Here is a 20,989-nt window from a genome sequence, read left to right as displayed (position 1 = left end):
ATGTTATGAAATACAATGGTACAAGGGGGTACCTGGCAGGCCTATGTCAATGTGTGCCACCAAGTAATTACATCATGCAACCAATCTGGTATAAACGAGGCTTTTTGCGGGAAGGGAGGGGAGCAAGAGTTGAGGCAGTTGAGTGGACATGTAGACAGGCAGACAGAAGCCGAGCCATGAGGACAGGGAAGGGCAGAAAGAGGGGGGGAAGCACATCAGCAGCTGGAGCAGCAGGGGCAGGGACAGGTGATGATGTAAGCTATTGCTAGGTCCCTGGGAGAAGCCTAGTAGGGTCCCCTGTCAGCTAACATCAAGGACGGAATCTGTCCCATCTTGTACCTGATTCTAGTCTAACCCAGCATAGGAAATCCTGACATAATCATGATAAGGTTTTTGCTTTGTAGTAACATTTTTTTATTGGAATGTCACTTTAAGGAGACCCTTAACCCCAAGAACATGACTCACCAGACATGTTGGTTTCTGTCTAACCCAGCAAAAGGACTCTTTGCTTTGCAGCTTTCCCCTTAGAGACCTCTTTTACCAAAGAGTTTCCCAGAGAAACAGCTAGAGAGTCCCTAAGACAGAATGCCCTAGTCCCACGATGGCCCATGAGCAGGACAGGGAGCCAGTTGTTTTATTCAACCATAGGCATGAGCCTTGGAAAGTCAAGGCAAAAGGCAGTGGGGGCAGGAGCACACCCTGCCTGCTTATCAATCAGAAGGTCTGGGCCAAGGGGCTCACTGTGCAGAAGGAAACTCACATCACAGGTCTCAAATACGGCCTGCCTCTATGCTCAGTCTGTGGCTGAGCATCCTGGAGCAAGCCACCCCAATCTTAGATACCCAGGTTTGATTTGGGGAAGTATGGTTACTGGCATTATAGGACTGGCTGACAGGAATCTTGACATTTTATGAGCAGTAAGGCTATGGCTCATGTAATAAGGAACCTCTGAGATCTTGGACTGGTGGCCACTTCCTTGAACAAAGACCCTTGGAACCTCTTTCAGAAACCCGATCCTGTGCTGGCCTTTCAGTCTCTTGGACTCTCAAGCAGAGGCCAGCAGGGAAGGTCTCGGAGGGTGGGGCTCAGACACCCCAGAGCTGGGCTGCTAAAGAGGTCAAATGCCCTGCCAGCCGCACCCTCCCCCACCCCAGCTGCCCCAGCACAGGGGGTGTCCTTGGAGTTCCACCTGCTGCACCCAGTGCCCAGGCCATCTGAGCTGAGTGAAGATGTCAGAGAAAAGCCCAAATCGGATCGGGGCTTCTGCTCCCCCGTAATGAGGTTCATTATCAGCTGCTCTGATCCCTGTAAAACCCAGCAGGCTGGATTAGGGGCAAGCTCTAATCCAGGCTGACTCCTCCTGGCTGAGCAACCAACCCAGGCTGGCTGGACAAACAAGCCTGTCAGTCCTGGAGGAAGGTGGCAGCTGCACACAGGTCTCAGAAAGGGTGAAGAGCAAGAGGTGGCAGGGCCATCCCCAAGGCCTGTCCCCAGTGTGTGGACTCATGGGCTGGGGCTGAGTGCTCTGTGGGGAGTGGGGTGGGTGACTGCTCCTGTACCCAGAGTGCTCTGGCTGCTAGATTTCAGGTGAGGCTGGATGCTGTGCATCTGGTGTAGACAATAATTCTCCAAAGATCAAGTCAAACACACTGCGTGACTTAACAAAAATAATTTTATTCCACATCCCTCCCAAGCAGTGGGAGCAGGAGGGAATGGAGTACATGAGCCAGTCTCTCCACCCCTTCCTGCCCACAGTGGACCAACCAGGAGAGAGGACCAATCTCTCAGCTCTCAACCTCGCCCCTCCCATACCCCAAAGCTAGCATTGATTTTAGAGACCAAAGTAAGAGATAAGCACCCAGCTCACAGAGGAGTCTGCCCAGGACTAAGGCACTACGACCCCAGCATCACCCCCTTTCCCCTACCACCAAGCAAGCACTGCACCCCACAGTCCAGCAACTGTCACCCTCCCAGCCTGCCAAACTACACCAACCTCAAACTACACTCTTGCAGCAGAAACCCCAGTTTGAGTCTGGGTGACCAGAATCATTTCCTGAGGCTCCCAGACCCATTCCTGTGGCTAAACCCCACCCACACCTGAGCTGCTGAAGCTGGGTAGGCCAGAAGGGGTGCTTTTTCTTCGAGTTGAGAGGGAGGGAAGCAGACAGCCTCAGAATGCAGTGAGGAGGTCCACTCCTGCCCACCCGGCCCCGATACTCTTCTCTGGATGAGAAACCTTGGAAACTCTGGACTTGTTTGCCTCAATTTAAGGCCCAAACCAAGCAGGAAACATTGAGACTTCAGCAGGAATGGGGCAGGACTTCACAAAAGCTGAAAAACAGAATGTGGTGCTGAAGCCAGGGCCCGAGCCTCCCAGAAGCCCCCTGAACCCTTGTGTCAGGCTGCTCCTACCCCAGGCTGGTCGGGCGAGACTGGCACCCTTTCTGCTTTGTCTATGGAATCCTCTGAGAGTAGACTCCAGGGCTCACTGCAACCACTCATTTTCTTGGACTTGCCACTCTCCTAAGCTAGACAACGGAAAAGGGTAGAAAGGAAGCAAGGGGGCCAGTGGACTAAAAAATAAGAAATAAAAAAATAAAAAGCCTATAGACAGCACACTTCTCTGTGCTTTGCAGGGGCAGTTCAGGCTGTGGGATAACTAGCATGACCCTTTGGGGTTCTCATCCTGGCCCGGAAGTAGGTATACATGGCCAATAAGCCCATGAAGGACACGGAGTAGAGTCCCACACAGAGGCTAATGTCCAGGTAGGAAACTCCCCCTCCCAGAACCTGTAGCCACTGGCGTTGGCCCTGTATAGCTAGGGCCTCTGGCTCCCCTTCAAGTATGCTGGCTAGCTGCTTGGGGCTGCGCCCCCCTCGCCTGAGCTCTAAGGAGCCTTGGAGGTGGTGCACGTCAGGCAGCAATAAGGCTTCAGTGTCTCTCTTGCTCAAGTGTTGCTGCCCCTGGGCATTCTCCTGCACATCCCTCTGAAGCTCTTCCGTGTGCTCAGGATGGCCCTGCCCTGGTGAAGCTCCACCCATTCTGAGGCCTGTGTATAGTTCCTGGGGACCACTTGCTTCAAGCTTCTCAGCTGGTACATCTAGGGCAGTGGCTCCAGGGGACTCTGTAGAAGCAGCCTGCTCATGGCCCAGCACTGAATTTCTGGTCTCCAGTTTTAATGTATCCATTACCAGCTTGGGGAAAGCTTCTGGGTTCTGGTTGCCCCTCCGGGCTGCTGGTCCAGATGCAGGAGAGTCTATGATGATGTTTGCTGGGGAGAAGTGAGCCTTGAGAAAGTTGAGGGTGGCACCGAGGTCCCACAAAGGCACCTGTCCATTGAGTTCATTATGGCAGGCAGAACACAGCTCACGGGGTGGCCACTGCACCTTGGGGAAGTGGGGGTCCTCACTCAGAGCACCTGGGAAGGGAAGTACACACAGTTGGCTGTAACACTCAGTCTGCCTGGAGCTCAGGTTTCTTTTGCTCAAAACACCAGCTTTTTCATCTGCAAAAAGACTCACCAAGGATGGGAGACAAGAGATATAGATAAAGAAAACAGAAGCAAAACAAAACCAGAAAACAAAACAAAAGTAGCACGTAGCCAGGCTCAGTGCTACAGGTCTGTGATCCCTGCTACCCAAGAGGATGCAGTAGAAGGATTCCATGTTCAAGGCCAGTCTCAAAACAAGAAGGCAGAGGAGAATTTGGGAAGATAGTCCAGTAGTGGAGAGCTTGTCTACCTTGAGCTAGGCCCAAGGTTCAATTCTAAGCACCACCACAAATCCAAACAACCCCTGGACAAATTGGCACAGTTCTGGCCTACAGTGTGACCCAGCCATGGCAGCATTTGGTGGTCAAGGTGAGGTAAGGGTAGGAAGAGGCTGGCAGGGAAGGTAGGCATATGTCTTCTTTTTAAAAGCCACTAGGAGGCTCCAGGACAGGGAACCAAGTGCTGGCTTGCAGTACCACCTGCTCCATCCAGCTCCTACCCTAGAAGGGCTCTCTGGGAGGTACAGCCCTACTCCCCAGATATAGTGTCCAGTCTAGAGAAGGCTCTCCTCCCAGGCTCTGTGTGTAGGACCCACCATGCTCCCATTTGCAAGGAAAGGCAAGCAATGTAAATAAGGGTAACCATTTACAGTGGGGAAGCTCCCCATTCCTCAGCCCACTCTCTGAAAAGAACTTTCTCTGGGTATGGAAAACCCATGCTCTTTTTCCCTGTTAGTCCAATGAGAGACTTAGAGAGGGACTGCAGAGCAGAGGAGCAGGAGAGAGGGGTCCTGGGACCATCAGGGGAAGGAACACTGATACTGCGTGTTAACAGGGCTGGCAGATATGTATAAGAAGCACCGAGTGGCACTGAAAATGACAGTCTGTCCCCCAAACGCCACCTCCAGCCTTGTGAGTGACTCCTCCTTACCTGAGAGGCGAGCGTTGACCCTGTTGTGGCTAGTCCAGAGCCAGAGAACCGCATTACTGGGACTCCTCACTTGGTGCATGGATGCAGCAGCCATCTGCTCAAAATGGTTAGCACAGTCACGGCAGCCAAAGAAGAACTGAACATAGTTCCGCATGGCTTGGAGGACCTCCTGGCCGTCAGCTGCAGGGAAAAGGAGACACCACAGAAAGGCTCTTCACACCAGCCTCTGCTGTCTCCATCATGGCTCCCTACAGGCTGCCCCACCATCTCCACTCTGCTGTGCTCACCCTGCAAAGTGCCCCACACTCCAGCCTATGACACAGTCCTAATGCTCCCTTGTCTACTTCTCCCCTTGCAGGGGTCACCACAGAGGTGGTCCCACTTCCCCCAAAACTCCTAAACTCCAGTTCCCCTCTCCTCTTCAGTGGGACATCTGGGCTCTGTGTGGCATGACTAGACAGCTGACGGGGTCTAGTCATGTTAGAATGACAGAACGCTCATTCTAACCCCACGCTCCTCCTCCACCTGCCTGCTAGGGCTTCCTAGTCAGCTTGCTCTGGTGGACCTTGCCTCTCTGGGACACTCTTAGAAATCCATCCTCCTCTGGTCTGAGTATCTTCTGGTTTGTTTGTATGTCCCCGCTTACTCTCACGGACTCCCCCATATAGGCTGCTGCCAGCAAAGGTCTCTGTTGACTCCCACACTTTTTCTTGAACTGAAACCACTCTCTTGAAGGTCACCTGCTCATACTTTGTCTTTTTTCTCTTCCGGGGGCTTCTAGACGGTCTATCCTCTGCACACCTCTAACCGTTTAGAAAGTAACCTCCCTCCATCCCCCAGGACCTCACAGAGAGCTCTTTCCCACGTGTGTCTCTCTGTCTCTCTCTGCTTTGCAGCATCAGTGTCTGTCCACTGTGCCCCTCACCTCCCAAGCTCCATCTTCTCTGCACCCACTCCAGGTATAATTGCCCCCATTACGGCTTTGCCAGCTCTGCCTCCCTCTTATCAACAGCTCTCAAACTGTATTCCTGCAAACATTTCCTTTTCCTTCTGCCTTATTAGTTTCCCACTAATCTAGGATCACTCCTGCTGGCTCCCATGGAGGACAGACAGAGGTGGCAGACTGAGGCAGAGTGTGGTGAGCAGGCCCTTGACTCACCTGGTTCGTGTGGGTGGGTCTCACTGTATCGGTTTGCCTGCACAGTCAGGAAGTGGAAGAGGACCCACAGAGAGCAGGGAAATCCCCGGAAATGTGGCTCACTGCCCTGGCAGCCAACCCAGTTTACCTTCTCGGCAAGGACAGACTCCTAAAAGGGATACACATGAGCATGAGTGCACAGCGGAGGGAGAACAGGTGAAAAGGAGGACGACAAGACAAGCTTCCAGGAGCACGTGGCACCACAGCAAAGGTCCTCTTGTTGGCCCATCACCTCAGACAGATACCTCTGTCATACCCACCCACCAGATTAGCAGATCTGAGAACCATGGCATAGACCAAGTTCTATCTGAGGTCCCTGGAGGCTTTGATACCTTATAAACCACGTGGATCTGTATGTCTACTGGGTGTGGCTTGCTTTTACAGACAACAGAAAGAATAGATACCTGCTTTGGGCCATGCTGAGGAAGCCATTTGGAAGCAGGCAAGAGCTTGCTGGTGTCTTAGATAAATGTGGTGGTCATGCCTATAATCTTCACATTTGGGGAGTTGATGCAGAAGGATTGCTGAGTTTCAAGGTCAGTAGCCTTACATACAGAGTAAGGCCCTATCTCAAGAGGTTTTAGTTCCAATCACTTACAGGTACTTACAGGGTCTTACTAGAACAGTTATTTAATCTCCTAAACTTGGTTTCTTCATCTGCTAAGTAAAATTTCTGATGTATGAAGATTCAATGAGATTGGACCCAATGAAGAGCAGCTTATTAGTGATAGACGGAATCACTTAATGCAAATCTCTCAATAATGTCATCGGCGATTGTGGTGTTAAGTCCTTCCAGCCCCAGAAATGTCATGGACATCGATAAGGTCTTCCCTTGCCGGCTAGACTCACCTCCCTCCTGCTGTCCAGAGCGGCTTTGAACAAACTATAGGGAATCTTCTTTTTCTGCTGCTTCTGAAGCCAGTCGTTTATGGAATGCAGGAAGTTCTGTACCAGAGGCTGGCCAGGGAAGTACTGTAGGTAGGAGCAAGTGGCAATTGGAGAGTCAGAAACTATTCTACAGAGTCTTACAATGTAACAAAACCCAACAGGCACAAATGTGAATTCATGTACTCTACTCTGGACAGAGAAGAAACTCTGTAGCCTAGGCCCTGTGGGTCTCTCCTACCAAGGCTCAGCCATAAGAACTGACCTAAGCACCTGCAGCCACTAGAGAAGGTCCAGGCACCACCCACTCCCCGCATGGCTGTGAACACTGGGCACACGTCTTCACAGGTAGTCTCTGATGCAGTAACAGATTGCCAACTGGGTTTACATGGAACAGGCAAGAGTTAAGCACTGGGTGCCTGAAGAAAACTGACTGTATCTTGGCAGCTGTTTTCTGATGCCCAGAATCCCCTTTATCACCCAACCTCCTTGGAGCAGCAGTTGGGTTCCTCAGAAACTGAGATACCAGGGCCCCTCACCATGACAAACATCCTGATAAACAAGGAAGGAAAAAATGCAGGGACATCTCGAGCCATTCTCAGTGAAGGAAGGTTGGTTGTGCTCTAGGGAAGGAGCCATACAGTGGCATCACCAAAGGGAGGGACCATAAAAGGTCTTTTAATCCCTATGAAGGGCCCAGTGGGCCTCTACCCGCCTCCCTTTGGAACACCCACTCCAGCTTGGAGTGTACTTTTTTTTTGTTTTTGCTAAGTAAACAGTTTTTAGATGTCTGTGTTTCTTGGCTCCGCTCTTTCTTTTGAAAAGACAAGAACCAAACTGAGGAGAAACCTTCACTGGTAATAGACGAGGCTGGCAAAAGACCTTTTATTTTTTTTAGCTTATGGGCTGCCAGTATGGACAGGCTAGCTTAGGGCTAAGATCCAAATCTTGATGGTAACTCCCAAGAGCCTCAGAGAAACATGAAAAGCTACTTTGACAATAAGTCAACTCAAATCTGATTAGTATCAGCACTTTAAAACCACAAGGACTCAAGGGAGAAGGGGATGTGTCCGTGTGTGCATATGTGTGCATGTACAAATGCTTGTGGGGGTGGGGTAGGGTGAAGGGAACATAGCAGTGAAACTGAGCAGATAAAACCACAGGAGGAAAGACAGGTGAATAAGACACTGATCCTAGAAATGTGCTGAGAGAAGGGAAAAGAAAACCACTGGGAGAAGAATATGAGAGTGGTACCAGCCAAACCTGTTACCAGAGCCAGCCCTCCAAGAAGGCATTAACTGCCCTTATCAAACGGCAGGGGCTAACTATCCCCCAGAGTGAAAAATGGCCGGAAAGACTTATGCTTCAGATTGCTTCCTCCTGGTCAGCTCCTGGGAGCTCTGGGCTCACACATGGATTTACAGCCGAAAGTCAGCGTTTCTCAGTGACCTCTGCTGCCACCCTGACTTGGCACCTTCTTTCTGCCTGCTAAGGCCATGTATCAGAAAGGGGGATGAATTAAAGGGCTCTGGACAGCAAAGAGCAGGGAAACCTTGGTGACCAAACGCCACCCAGTGGCCAGCCCTGATAGCGGCTCGCATGTGACAAGGCAGGCGGAGAGAAGGGCCTCCTCACTCCAGGCTTTCATGTCACAGGAGCCGGAGAAGGTAAAATGAGATGTAGCCGGAAATTCACCTTCAACAAGGTGATTCACCCCTCTGGGCTGTCATTTCCTCTGCTGTAAGAGGATGGGCACCACTCACGGAGTTTAAGAATGGAAAATAAGCAAATACATGGTGTTCTGTACAGCCTGACAGAGACCCAGGAAAGAAAACAGCTCTGATTAGTACTCTCCAGGAAACAAAGAGGTTCCCCAGCAAAGGAGATAGAACATGTCAGTCATGCAGACAAAGGCCAGACAGAGCCTCTGCATCTGTCCCAGGTCACTGTGCCCCACTGTGGGGCCTCCTCTCTCGCTCCCTCAGTCTCTGCTTCAGTCCCACCATCTTCTCAGAGAGAAGACTTCTGGCTCCTGGTAAAGAGTCCTTGGTACCACACATCTCCTGCTCTCGCTGAGGATCTAGCTGAGTGTATCACTCAGAGGATGCTGTCTAGGCCTCCATCTAACCTGGATACTTTCCGTCTCCTTTCATATCAGCTTTACACAGGCCCACTGGGGAGCAAACAAAATACGAGCTTGCTCATAGCTGAACACACATGCGAGCAGAACGGAGAAACTGTTGCTTCTCAGGACTCCTCTGAAATAGACTGACTGGGCCTGGGGTATCCTTACTGAGGTCTGTGGGGTTGGGGAGCACATGGGAACTTTCCTTCACTGAGGTGGTAGAAAAACAGTACAAAGGACTGCTCTGGATTTGTTCCTTCTGAATGTTCTAGGCTTCCTCAGTATTGTGGAGTGCAGACTGCAGGCCTTTGAAGCAAGGAAATAGCTCTGTCTTGCCTGCAACATTCCTTACAGGGGCTTCATTGTATATAGGCACAGGGCCACCAAGCCAAGAGGGTCAGAATGGTGGCAACACGGGCAAGACAGGGAGAGATCTGGAGGTTTCCCCAGACCCACTAGGAAGGGTGAGCTTGGGTCAGCTGGGACAGAGGGAGGCTGAGCCAGCAGGCAGGCCCAGGGGACAGGAGGCCTGACTCAGCAACAAAGCCGGGCAGGGCTGCCCATGGATGGAAAGCCAGAGTGGGGAGGCCAGAGAAAGGCAGCTCAATGTGACAGTGCCTCAAGTCTGGTCCTGCTGGCTACCTTAAGGCAAACTACTTGAGCCCCTGGACCTTAAAAGGTAGCGATACAACTCTGCAAAGCAGGCAAAAAGACTAAATGCTTGTCAGACATCAGGTCTTTAACAACCCAAAGCTTTCTGAGACATTACCAGGGAGCACAGTGCAGGGCGAATGCTAGGGATCTGGGTTAGACTGAGAAGGAAGAGAGCAGAGCAGAAAGCAGCTCTCTTCACTCTGATGGCCCTCAGTCCTATTTCCCAGTCACCATGGCAGGGAGTAAGAAGCCATAGTCTGGGGCTTAAGTGAGGTGGAGAACTCAGGTAAGCAGGCAGAGTAAGTCACCAAAAGACTGAGCAGTCCCAGGTATTGGGATACCTGGCCCAGTGTCTCTACAGGACAGGCGGTCTCTGGCCATACAGGGCTGGTAAAAATATGGCTGCAAGGGGAGAGTAAACCTATGGGGGCCAGTGACCAGTCAGACTGCAATTCCTCAAGGAAGGGACTAATGTGTCCATTCTCCAGATATGCTCAGTAATTACATTTGGAAGTACAGAGACAAAGGAGGCTGGGGCCCTGCTCACCTTGGCCAATACTGCCACAAACTTTTTCAGGGCCACCAGGCGCTGTCCCTCCAGAACTGAGAACTTTCCCACTTCTACACGCAAGATGTAGTGTAGTGCAGACTCCAGGTCGGCCATGTAGATCTTGGAGCTGAGGTTCAAGAGGAAGTGGAAAGAAAAGAAACATTAACCTTAGACAGGTGGTAAAGGAACGGAGTCAGGGAGCATTGCTGATGACATAGTAATATGCAGCATGTGGCTCTGGCAGTGATTCGCTAAGTGCCTTGGCTAAGTAATTTCTCTAGGCCTCAACCCTTCATCTGTATAACAGGCAGAACACACTGCTTTCAGGTAGGTTGCTAAGATGACTGACTGAAAACAAACCAGCTTGGTGCAGGTGGGTGTGGCCTTGTCTCCAGGTCCAGAGTCAGCTCCTTCTGTAACTCACTAATCAGGCTGACAAAGACCCGTGGGCAGACACACAGAGCATCTGTACACACACAAGGCTCTGGAAAGGCTAGGCTCTCTGGGAAAGTGAAAGGCCAAGAGGTTACCCACTGAGGCTAGGCTGGGATGTGGAGAGACGGGCTAGGAAACAAGTTTCCTGTTTCTTTCAGGGCTCATATGCATACTGCTCCTACACCCTGTCAGGTCTTCTACCTTTCCAGCCAGCTGTGCCCACCATGCTTCCATGGGGGCAGCTCAGGTACTGCTCAGAAGAGCACTGAATATCAGCTACTTACTAACATCTGTCTTCTGAGACCAGGCTCCTGACCTCAGCGGAATAGCGAGCTAGTTTTATAAGCTTAGGCTCTTCCTATTCCCTGGGCTGCCTCACCTGTGAAAACAACCAATCACTCTGCCTCTTGAATGTACAGAGCCAACAGGGCCAACTGACAAGATGACCAGTGAGTACTCACACTTCTTCATTTTCAAGACAAGTCTCCACTGTGGTATCCCTAAGCCTCAGTTTACCTCACTGTCCCGATGTTCTGCCTCAAGAAGTGGTCTCCTTGGGGTACAGAGACAGCTGAGAAATTAAGAGTACTTGCTGTTCTCTCCAAGGACCTGGGTTCAGTTCCGAGCACCCACACCAACCAGGCGGTTCACAACCTGTAACTTCAGCTCCAAGGGATCTGATGACCTCTCGTGACCACAACACATATATGTGTAAGTAATAAAAATATGCATTTTTAAAGAAGTGGCTTTGTGGCTGAATGAGATGAGGCAAGAAGGTGGCAGCACACTGTCACAGTGATCTGCATCATCAGAATGGTAAAAATGACCAATGACACCTTTGTGTACACGCTTGTTCGTGTGGTGTGTGCATGTGTGTGTAGGTGTGCTCACCTGTGTGGCTGCATGTGGAGACAAGAGGCTGGCACTAGCATGTCTTCCTCAGCTGTTTCTCCTCTTTAGTTTTTGAAACTGGGTCTTTCCACTCAACTTGCAGCTCACCATTGCAGCTACCCGGCTGGCTATGGAGCCCCAGAGATCTGCCTGTCTGCGGCTACACCGGAGCTGCAGCCGCACTCTGTTCCAGCTTTTTTACGGTGCTAGTGACCCCACTCAAGGCTCGGAGGCTCGTCCTTGCACAGGTGTTCTGCCCACTGAGCTGCCTCCCTGGCAGTCAGTGTCACACAGTCAGTTTCTTCCCTTTCGCTTGACTAAAACTCTTTCACTGTGCTTCCTATATAAGTCCCTGTGAGCATACAAGATCCTTCCTGGACCTTCCTCCTAGCTGTCTAGTCATCCGCTGCTCAGAGCCAGAACTGAGCTGCCTAGTCAGACAGCTTTGCTCAGCGTGTAGTGGGTACTAGAGCTCTACAGCTCCACTCCCATGGATGACATTGCGGTGTTTACTGTGAAAGCAAAGCCCAGGAGCCTCATAACAAGCAGTTCTCTCACACCTGTAACTGTGCACAGTGACAAGGATCACCCACAAACATGGTGAGCTCCCTGACCGTGGCACTCAGATGAAACTGTGTGACTTCCAAGAGGGATCAGAAAGTCTATAAGCAGAAACCACATCAGTCCTGTAGGGTCAGCTAAGGCAACATCAAGGCTAGCTCAGCAAGTGCCTGCACTGCCCTTATGCAAAGGTGTTCAGCTTCTTTTTTGTTCAAAGCAAAAATCCCTAGGGGCAGAAAAACAGAGAGCTCTAGAGAAACTGGCCCTCTGTGAGAGTGAAAGACTAAGGTGCCACTACTCACTACCACTGGGAACTAGGATAGCAGAGGACATGGGGGGATGGGTGGATGGGGGCATGGGTGGCATGGGGGGAAGGGAGGCATGGGGGGATGGGTGGCAGTCTGACTTCCTCTTTGAGCTGATATGCAGTTGTCAGACCTCAGTTCTCATACCCCACTTGACAGATATAAACCCTCGAGTCTAACTTATATCTGCTACTGAAGAAACTCCCCAGTGATCCTCCATGCACACTCCTCCCCTTGTCATTTTCCCTCCCCCTCTCCCTTTCTCTCATCCTCTCTTGCTCTCTCACTATGAAGCTGAGACTGGCCTGGAATTCACAGTCTTGCTGCTGTGGCCTCCCAAGTACTGGTACGCAAGTGTGCAGTACCACGCCGAGCTTCTACTTGCTTTTTAGCTTATGTAACATGGACTCCAGCTAGCACTCCTTCTATTATAAAGGATAATCTGGAATGCTGTTTGGTAAGCACACATTGGGCACTGGGGTCCTGGCACAGACAGGAGAGCCCACATCAAGGCTTTTGAGCATGGTCAGCAGTTAGGGAATCCCAAAGGCCTAGTATGTACCAGTGTATCTAGTGTGCACTCACCCGGATACAGTAGGTAGAGCTTCTGCCTAGTGTTTTCAAGTCTTGGGTTGGGTTCCCAGCAGCACAAAGACAACAAAACAAAACAAAGAAACCCCAAGGCCAGGCCTGAAGGGACAGAGGTAGGCGATCCCATAACAGAAATAAGGATGAGTAAGGCAGTGTTCATGAAGGGGATGTATGAGGGGAACCGGGCGGCCTTACCGGTCTGCAAACTTCCACACTGTGGGTGCTATTGTATCAGCAGTGACTGGGGCAGCTGTGGTGGGGGGAGCCTCCCTGGTCACTCCAGGCAGCCCCCGCAGGTAGGATGTATAGAAAGACCTGGACTCCACCAGCCTGGAAAGACAGCAAATGGAAGCACCAAGGACAAAGGAAGAAGTCACACAGCTGACCAATGTCAGCAGAGGAAATAGGTGGCCCCTCCCATAGAAAGGCTTAATAAGATACATCTAAACTGGGTCCCATCTTGTCTTTGACTAGCTGAGCCTCACTTTGACTTGTCCAAATACAGTTCATGCTGCAGAAACCCTCTTTTCCACCAGGCAGATGCAGAACCCCTATCTGGAAAAACAATTGGGCCTGAGACTTATTCTGTGTACCTTCTGACTCCAGGCAAGGCATTGTCTACAGAGGCTGAGGCAGGCAGGTCCACTGGGAATACCATCCATTTTGCTACAGAGAACTGGGAATGCAGTTCAGCAGGAGGGCTCCTACCTAGCTGTGCAAGTCCTGGGTTTGTTCCCCAGCACCACAAAGAAAAACAAAACAAAAACCCATGACAGGAATAGTTGGGTGTGACTGGTCCCAAGGCAGCCACCCTCCCACAATCTTGCTTCAAGACATCACAAGGTAACATCAGCAGGTGACATCAGAAGTTGACATTACTCCTCATGGAAGTCAAAGAGCTGATGTGTGTGTGATTTTAGACATAACAACAACAGAGAACCAGGTTTGTCCAAACACTCCTGATACCTCTTTCCTAACACAGGAGTCTTAAAGACAGGAAATATCTCTTCCAAAAGGCCTGGCCACGATAAGCATCAGTGACAGGATGTCCCGTGGGAGTGAGCATCAGGAAGCATGGCTTTCCTCCTCTGCCACCCGGGCTCAGTATCTAGCAATGAGCAGATGGCTCAGGAGCAACATCGTCACAAATAATTTTCTCCTCCACCAACTCCAAGTGAGGAAACAATACCTCTTCTTGCCTCTAGGACTGGTACTTTCTGGGCTTGCCTGGGATCTAGCTTCCCAGCCCCTTGTGAATGAACATCATGCTTTGTGACTCTGGCAGGCTTGCCTCAGCGACACCTGGTCATCTAGGACAGGGAAAAGGTAAGGTGCTGCCTACCCCTGCCTCAGTGTAGGGTGGTACTAAGAACCCCAAGAAGCAATTTCTGGGTACCCAGGGTAGCCTTGGTTTCATTGGGCCCCCAAATTTCTGCCTGCAGGGCCAGGCTGACATCAATCATCTGCCTGAGGAGGGCACAGAGGCACCATCTGGTGCCATTTAACAGGCCATTCAGCAGCAGGAGGCTGACAGCAGCTGAGGCTGTGTGATTGTTTTCTCCTGACATTTTGGAGCAGACTATTGTCTGGATCCTAATGAACTTTTCTGCAATTAGAAAAGCAAAGGGAGGGAAGGTCCACCACATCTGAGTCCTTGCCAGGCAGGCACCCGTCAACACACGCCTCTGTGCAGAGAGGTGTGGAATAACATGGCCAGGGCATGGTATGGATAGGCTAGGAGCTTAGGGCCGAGGCGGGAATCCTGAGCTGCAAGGTTGAGGTCTTGTCTCACACAGAGAATCAGACACCAGATTCTCCTACTTGGCTGCTCTTTCTGGTGACCTCTCTGGCAGGGAAGAGAAGATGGAGACATCACACTCACACAGGAACTCGGGAGACAGAGCCATTCCGAAGCAGCAGGTAGCAAGATGGAAAGTCAGTGACACCAAACTTGCTCACCACGTCGCTCTCTGTATTCAAAACCCTGCGCACTGCCACAGCATGGTACTGGGACAGGTCCAGAGTTACCTGTAGAGACAGGGTGTGGAGGGGCTTACCCAGTGGGCAGAGACAGCTGTGTTCTATCTGGATTTGACACCCTGCAGAGCAGACCTCTGTGATAAAGTTCACACAACCTTCAGTACCAAATGCCACACAAGACAAGGGGCCTTGGAACTGTTCAGATCACACACTTTGTGTATCATATAGGAGCACCAACTGAATATGGTAAAACATGGTACAATGTGGGTTTATTTTTATTCTTTTTGTTTTGTAGATATTTATGTGTATTTTTATGTATGAGTGCTTGTTCTGCATGTGTGCCTGCACGCCACAAGAAGGCATCAGACCCCATTACAGTATTTATGTGTATTTTTATGTATGAGTGCTTGTTCTGCATGTGTGCCTGCACGCCACAAGAAGGCATCAGATCCCATTACAGATGTGAATGAGCCACCATGTGGTTGCTGGGATTGAACTCAGGACCTCTGGTAGTACAGATAGTGTTTTTAACTTTTGATCCACCTCTCCAGTCCCTTTATTCTTATATGTACACACACACACACACACACACACACACACACACACACACACACACACAATATCTCCTAGGTCAGAAAAAAATATTGATCAGACACAATCATTTTTTTGTGTTCTAGTGTATACTAGAATGCCACATTTAATCTCCAGAACAACACTGAGACAGCAACCCTTGTTAGGACCTTTATACCATGGCTGCAGCAGGTGAATCCTGACTCCACAGCCCAGTCTTTCCTCAACTCATGCCTTACCTGCAGGATGATAATGGTGATGGCAGTAACAAACACAAGCTTTCGAGGTTGTTATGAGAACTCACTGATAACATTTACTAAAAATGCTTGTAATAGTTGCCAGCACATGGTAGACATCTTTGTTATTCATTAACAATATATAACTTGGGCTGAGGAGATGGAGCCATAGATAAAGTGTTTTCCCACAGATGTGAGGACTGGCTTCAGATCCCTGTACTCATGCAAAATCTGAATAGCATACATTTGTAATCCCAGCAATGTTGGAAGCTGAAGACAGGAGACTCTCTAGAAGCACACATGCCAGCTAGCCTGGCATACACAGTAGTGAGCAAGAGATACTGTCTCAGATGAAACAAAGGTAAGAACTGACATCTGAGGCTGTCTTCTGGCTTACACATGTGCACTGTGGCATGCAGATGCCTGACTGAAAACACACACATGTACACACACACATTTGTATGTACATACATGTACACATGCACACATACACTACACATTTACATGGAAAAAATTACTTGGGTATGGTGCTGGATATCACAGCATTTAGGCAAGAGAGTCATGAGTCCAGGGCATGTGGTGGTCATTGGTTAGTACCAAGGAGCAGGGGTTACTGTGGCAGACCCAACCATGTAGCTTGTTGGATGGATGTGGACTTTTATACTTTCAATTAGAAAAGAAGTTGAATTGGACATCAATAGCTTAGTGGGCCATCCTAGGAGCACACAAAGCAGTGGTGCTGAGACTAATGTAGACAATGCTGGCCTAGCTCAAGAGGTTTCAGAGAAGAAGTCGGTGTCCTAGAGACTATTCTTGTGATATTTTGGTGAAGGGTGTGGTTGTGTTCTGCCCTTGTCCAATCTGCCTAGAATATTTGATCCTAGTTTTGGATTAATGACGTTGGCAGAGGAGATTTCAAGACAGCCTCATATTGATTATGTCATGTGGTTATTAGCAGTCACTCTTATACAGATCTATAATGAAAAAGGAGCAATCTGAGCAAAAAAAAAACTTACAAAATACAAAATGTACACTTTAAGGAGAAAAGAAGCACCAGGGAGTAGAATAGAGCTAAGTCCTGTGCTCAAAGAGATGAAAGTCTAAAGAAACACTAAGTGGGTCACTGATAATTGGATACAAGCCCCAGAAAGCTCTTAACACCCAAGAAACTCACAGACCATATGAAGCTCAAAAAGAAGGAAAGCCAAAATATGAAAGCCTTAGTCTTTCTTAGAAAAAAAAAGTGTATAGCACCCTCTCAGAGTGTGGTACACCTAGGCCTTAAATCATTAATATTTCAAGACCAAGAATGCAACCTCGTGGGAATCCTTGGTATTTAAAAATCATTATGTTTAATCTTTACACACCAAGAAAATTTTGACTATTTCCATGTTACATTTTGTTTTATATATACTTTATACTCATTGTAACTAGTAAGATTTCAATGCATACTATCAAACCTTAAAAAAAAACAAGTACTAAAAATATATATTCATATAGTTTTATGCAAAAAAATCTAATAGAATTTAAAAAATAAAAGTAAACACTAAATTAAAAAAAAAAAGAAACGCTAAATGGAATAAAGGGAGTGGGTACTTCAGAGTAAGACCCACCCAGCTGAGCTTCCAACTTGTGAAAGGCAAGCCGTGCAGGGAACACCTAACAACCGAAAGTGATGCAGAGGTCATTAGACAAGGGGTCAGGTTCCAGCCCCAGCAGCAGGACTGCAGCTCTGGTTCTGACTTTGGAGTCAAGGCTGTAAGAAGTGCTGTGGGATCTCCCTGTACAGCTGAGGAAGGCTGCTGAGGCCAGGTGTGTGTCAGAGTGTTTGGAAAAGCCTAGAAATGCCACCATGTAAATCTGTGAGAGAAGTCTGGATCCCACTGGAGACCCCAAGATACTGAAGATGCCAGAGTGGTGAGATATCTAACAAAGAGCACTCTGACACATGGAGATGCAGAGTTTGGAGTTTGCCCAGCTGGCTTGTGTCCTGCTTTGGTCCAGTATATCTTCACAATGCTTCTTCTCCTCTCTTTTGGACTCATAATGTATACCCTGTGCCATTGTATGTTAGTAGTACATGATCTGCTTTTTTATTTTGGTTTTACAGGGGGTAACAGTTAAGGGACTGCAGGAGTCTCAGAAAAGACTTTGAACTTTGGACTTTAAGCAGTGTTGAGACTGTGACAGACTATGGAGTCTTTTGAAGTCAGACTAAATGCATTTTGCCTTATGACATGGCTACAAGCCTATGGGGACTGGGGAGTGGAGTGCAATGTGATGGTTTGAATGAGAAGGACCCCAATGGGTTCATATATTTAAATACTTACAGAGTGGCACTATTTGAAAGGACTAGGAGATGTGCCTCATTGGAGGACATGTCAATGAGCGTGGGATTTGAGGTTTCAAAAGTCTAAGCCAGGCTCAATGGTTCTCTCTTCCTGCTGCCGGTAGATTTCAATATAGAATTCTCAGCTATTTCTCCAGTACCTGACTGCACATAGCCATGCTCTCTACCACGATGACAATGCACCTCTGATACTGTAAGCCAGACCTAATGGAATGCTTTTCTTTTCTTTTTTCTTTTTTTTTAAATATAAGAGTTGCCTTGGTCATGGTGTCTCTTCACAGCAATAGAACAGTGACTAAGACAGCCAGTTTCACCTACTTGGTGAGTTAGAGGCCTACTTAAAACTCTATCTCAGCAAAACCAAATCAAACTAAATCTTATCTGTAAAGAGAATAGAGAGTGAAAGGAAACAGAATGCTGCTCTGCAGCTGAGGAAGTAAGGTATAGTGCTGAACCATGTTGTGTCAGGGGAGGGAAGAACTGTCATCATCTGTGTTTGACCTTGGAACATGGAACAAGCATGGGCACACCAAGTCACCTGCACCACGTCCGTGAGCCAGCAGCATAGTGGGTGCTCTCTACAGCAAAGAAGTTAATCTTTACAAAGCACCTACTGGATGCTGGCCACTAATCTAGCTTCTTATATAAATCGCCTTAGTGAGCATTCCAATATGAATAAGCATAACTACTTCTATTCAATAGCTGAAAATAAGGCTCAGAAGGTTGGGCAACTTAACCAAAGACATTCTTCAACTGATGGAGAAGTGCAGCCTGCACTGCTGGTCAGGGATCCAGCTTCCTCACAAAGGACCAGGCTAATTCTCACGGGACGGCTTCCCTTGTTTTTGCATAACCTCAATTCTGTGCCGTTAGTGTAGTGAAGAAACAACACAGGTCCTACACCAACAGCTATGTGATCCTAGACATTTTACACCACTCTCAGCAAGGAATTGGTGTCTAGTCCTAGACTCAGTAAATAGCAACTGTTACTTTTTACTCTTCAGAGAGAGATAAGAACAGATACCAATGTTTAAAGTGGAAAGGAACCCCTACACTTCCCATACGTCCCACCAGGAGTCAGGCAGTGCCTGGCTAATAAATGTACAGGGACCAGTTGCCTGCATTGGTCTCTTCTGAGAGTCAGGGAAGCTGGGGCAGCTCACCTCTCTACCCAGGTAGGAGTCTTCCCTTTCAAAGATCAGAGCCAGATACTCTGCTTTAGTTCTTGTAAAGAATTCGTTGATATCCTTCAGCCTGCAAGAGATAAAAAGAGTCACTTTTTCTCCATAGCCTGTAGAAACAAAGCAAGACTCCCAGTGATGCTTCACTCCCAGTGCAGCGTCCCATAGCCCTGTGGCCTCCCTCTGCCAGCCACCAACGGAGGGAAGCAAACCCTGAAGTCTCTCAGAGGAGGCCACTCATGCTACCCCACTCTGCTTTATTTGACCCACGTTGGGTTTTATTGTTTTATATGTTTTTTTCTGGCCCTTTTAGGAGTCAGGAGGAAGCAGGAGGCAGGCTGGGGAAGAGAAGTAGTGGGTGCTTTCAGCCCAGCTGTCTCCATGTTCTGGGTAAGGCCCAGGCTTACTGAGGAGGGTTCTACTGTTTCCCTAAGAGACTGGTAATTAGAACCCATCAAGTGCAAGCCCTGATCCACGGCAAGCTATGACCAGTGTGGAGAACTGCATGCTCCTCTCAGAACAGGAACAAAAGGGGAAGAAGAGAACTAGAGTCCTGAGTGCAGGAGAATCCAACCCTTTAGCTCAAGGTGAGGAGAGTGAGGCCCAGTTTTCTTGGGTAGAAATGATTAAGAGGTCACATTCTATGAACTCACCTACAGACTGTTTTAAATACCCAGTGAAAACTGTGTCTCTCCCAGCATGTTTAAGAGGACAACTGATAAGGCACACTGGTCAGTGGAGATTGCATCTTCCTCTTATCCTCAACCTGGTGTCTCACTTCCCTGCATTTAACTCAAAGATATGTAGCAAATGCCTCCAAACAGAAAGGGTGACATTAGGTCAATGCCAGAACCCAGCCTGGTGGCAGCACAGAGAGATATGAATATGACAGACAAGTGGGATTTAGGATGAACCTTTGATGGATAAAAGAGGTTCTGTAGCTACCTAACATCAGCCTCTGGATGGCATTAGGTGGCTAGTCCTTCTGGCCACATCCTCATACCTACCCCAGGCTGGCAGAGGAGCAAGTCCTCAGCCTTCTGGAAGAGGCAGCTCAAGTTTCAGGACGTGTGTCTGCCTATATTCTTCCTAAGGGGCATCAAAAGGATCACTTAGAGACAGGTCGACAGATTTGGCCAGTTTGTTGCTTTTAAGGTTCCCAGGGCTGAAAACACACTATAAAGGAAGTGTGTGTGTGTGTGTGAGAGAGAGAGAGAGAGAGAAGCGCCATGAGGAACTGGAAGGAGAAAAGCTCCAGGGTACAGGCTAACAAGCTCATTTCCTAGGTCTGACTTAATCAGTAGATTAACTAGTTTATGGATTCCTAGTCAATGGCCAAATCAGGTGGGCCCTAGTTGGAATAGTATACAACTGGGTACATGTCCCTGGAGGCTGTATTGTCCTGAACTCTCTCATTTTTTTGGCTGCCATGAAGTGAGCGGCCTCTGTCATATGCTCTGGCTGCCATGATATTATATATAATCTCAGATCCCAACTGATTGGTTCCACCAAATTTGGGTTGAAACCCAAAATAATGGGACAAAACAAACCTTTCTTTCTTTAAATTGTTTCTCAGGTATTTGTCACAGTAGGGAAAAAAGAAGCCAACAACCACCAGAGATAGTCGGTTGTAGAACCCTGACCTACATTAGGAATGTATGCTTGGCCCATGGTCTCTGTGAGGCCCTCTAGGAAGATGAGGAATTGGGAAAGATGATAAAGGAAGGAGTCATAGTGAGTCGGATCCAACACAAGTTGACCAGTTGACCACAATCATTTTACATATACGGCTTTACTCTTCTAAACATCCTAGCCTTGTCTTCCTGGTTGTATCTGATTGCTTCTGCCCTCTTATTTGACAGTGGCCTTCCCCAGACTAGGCCAGAGAAAACCTCCTACCCCACAAACACTCCTGAGGGCCAGTCAAGAGAAGCAGCAGCAAGTATGATCTGGGGAACTTCCCTCACACACTTTCCCTTCCCTCCAGGAGCTCGGACCCTTCGACCCTCAGCCGGTCCCTGAGGAACATGGCTCCTGAACACCTGAAGCAGAAAAA

At 48.8% G+C, this 20,989-nt stretch overlaps 1 protein-coding gene across 3 annotated transcripts in view; it reads right to left on the bottom strand.

Annotated features, from left to right (window-relative positions):
• Nucleotides 1-1,681: 1,681 nt before the first annotated feature.
• Nucleotides 1,682-20,989, bottom strand: part of QSOX1 (quiescin sulfhydryl oxidase 1) — a 37,064-nt gene continuing 17,756 nt past the window's right edge. Inside the window, exons 5-13 of one of the 3 annotated variants that reach the window (XM_080914742.1) lie at nucleotides 18,916-19,006; nucleotides 14,499-14,644; nucleotides 12,812-12,946; nucleotides 9,831-9,960; nucleotides 6,469-6,591; nucleotides 5,581-5,728; nucleotides 4,422-4,601; nucleotides 3,193-3,419; nucleotides 1,682-2,528 (exon numbers count right to left, since the gene is read on the bottom strand). In XM_080914742.1, the coding sequence (XP_080770868.1) occupies nucleotides 2,499-2,528; nucleotides 3,193-3,419; nucleotides 4,422-4,601; nucleotides 5,581-5,728; nucleotides 6,469-6,591; nucleotides 9,831-9,960; nucleotides 12,812-12,946; nucleotides 14,499-14,644; nucleotides 18,916-19,006 (1,210 nt within the window). In that variant the 3' untranslated portion in view covers nucleotides 1,682-2,498. Of the gene's footprint in view, nucleotides 3,420-4,421; nucleotides 4,602-5,580; nucleotides 5,729-6,468; nucleotides 6,592-9,830; nucleotides 9,961-12,811; nucleotides 12,947-14,498; nucleotides 14,645-18,915; nucleotides 19,007-20,989 lie in introns of all 3 variants that reach the window. The other 2 variants (XM_080914743.1, XM_080914741.1) reach the window with 2 other exon arrangements.

Source organism: Micromys minutus (genome assembly GCF_963924665.1).
Source record: "Micromys minutus genome assembly, chromosome: 1".
NCBI lineage: Eukaryota > Metazoa > Chordata > Mammalia > Rodentia > Muridae > Micromys > Micromys minutus.
Note: the sequence above shows the minus strand (reverse complement) of the source record. Positions and strands in the feature narration are given on the sequence as shown.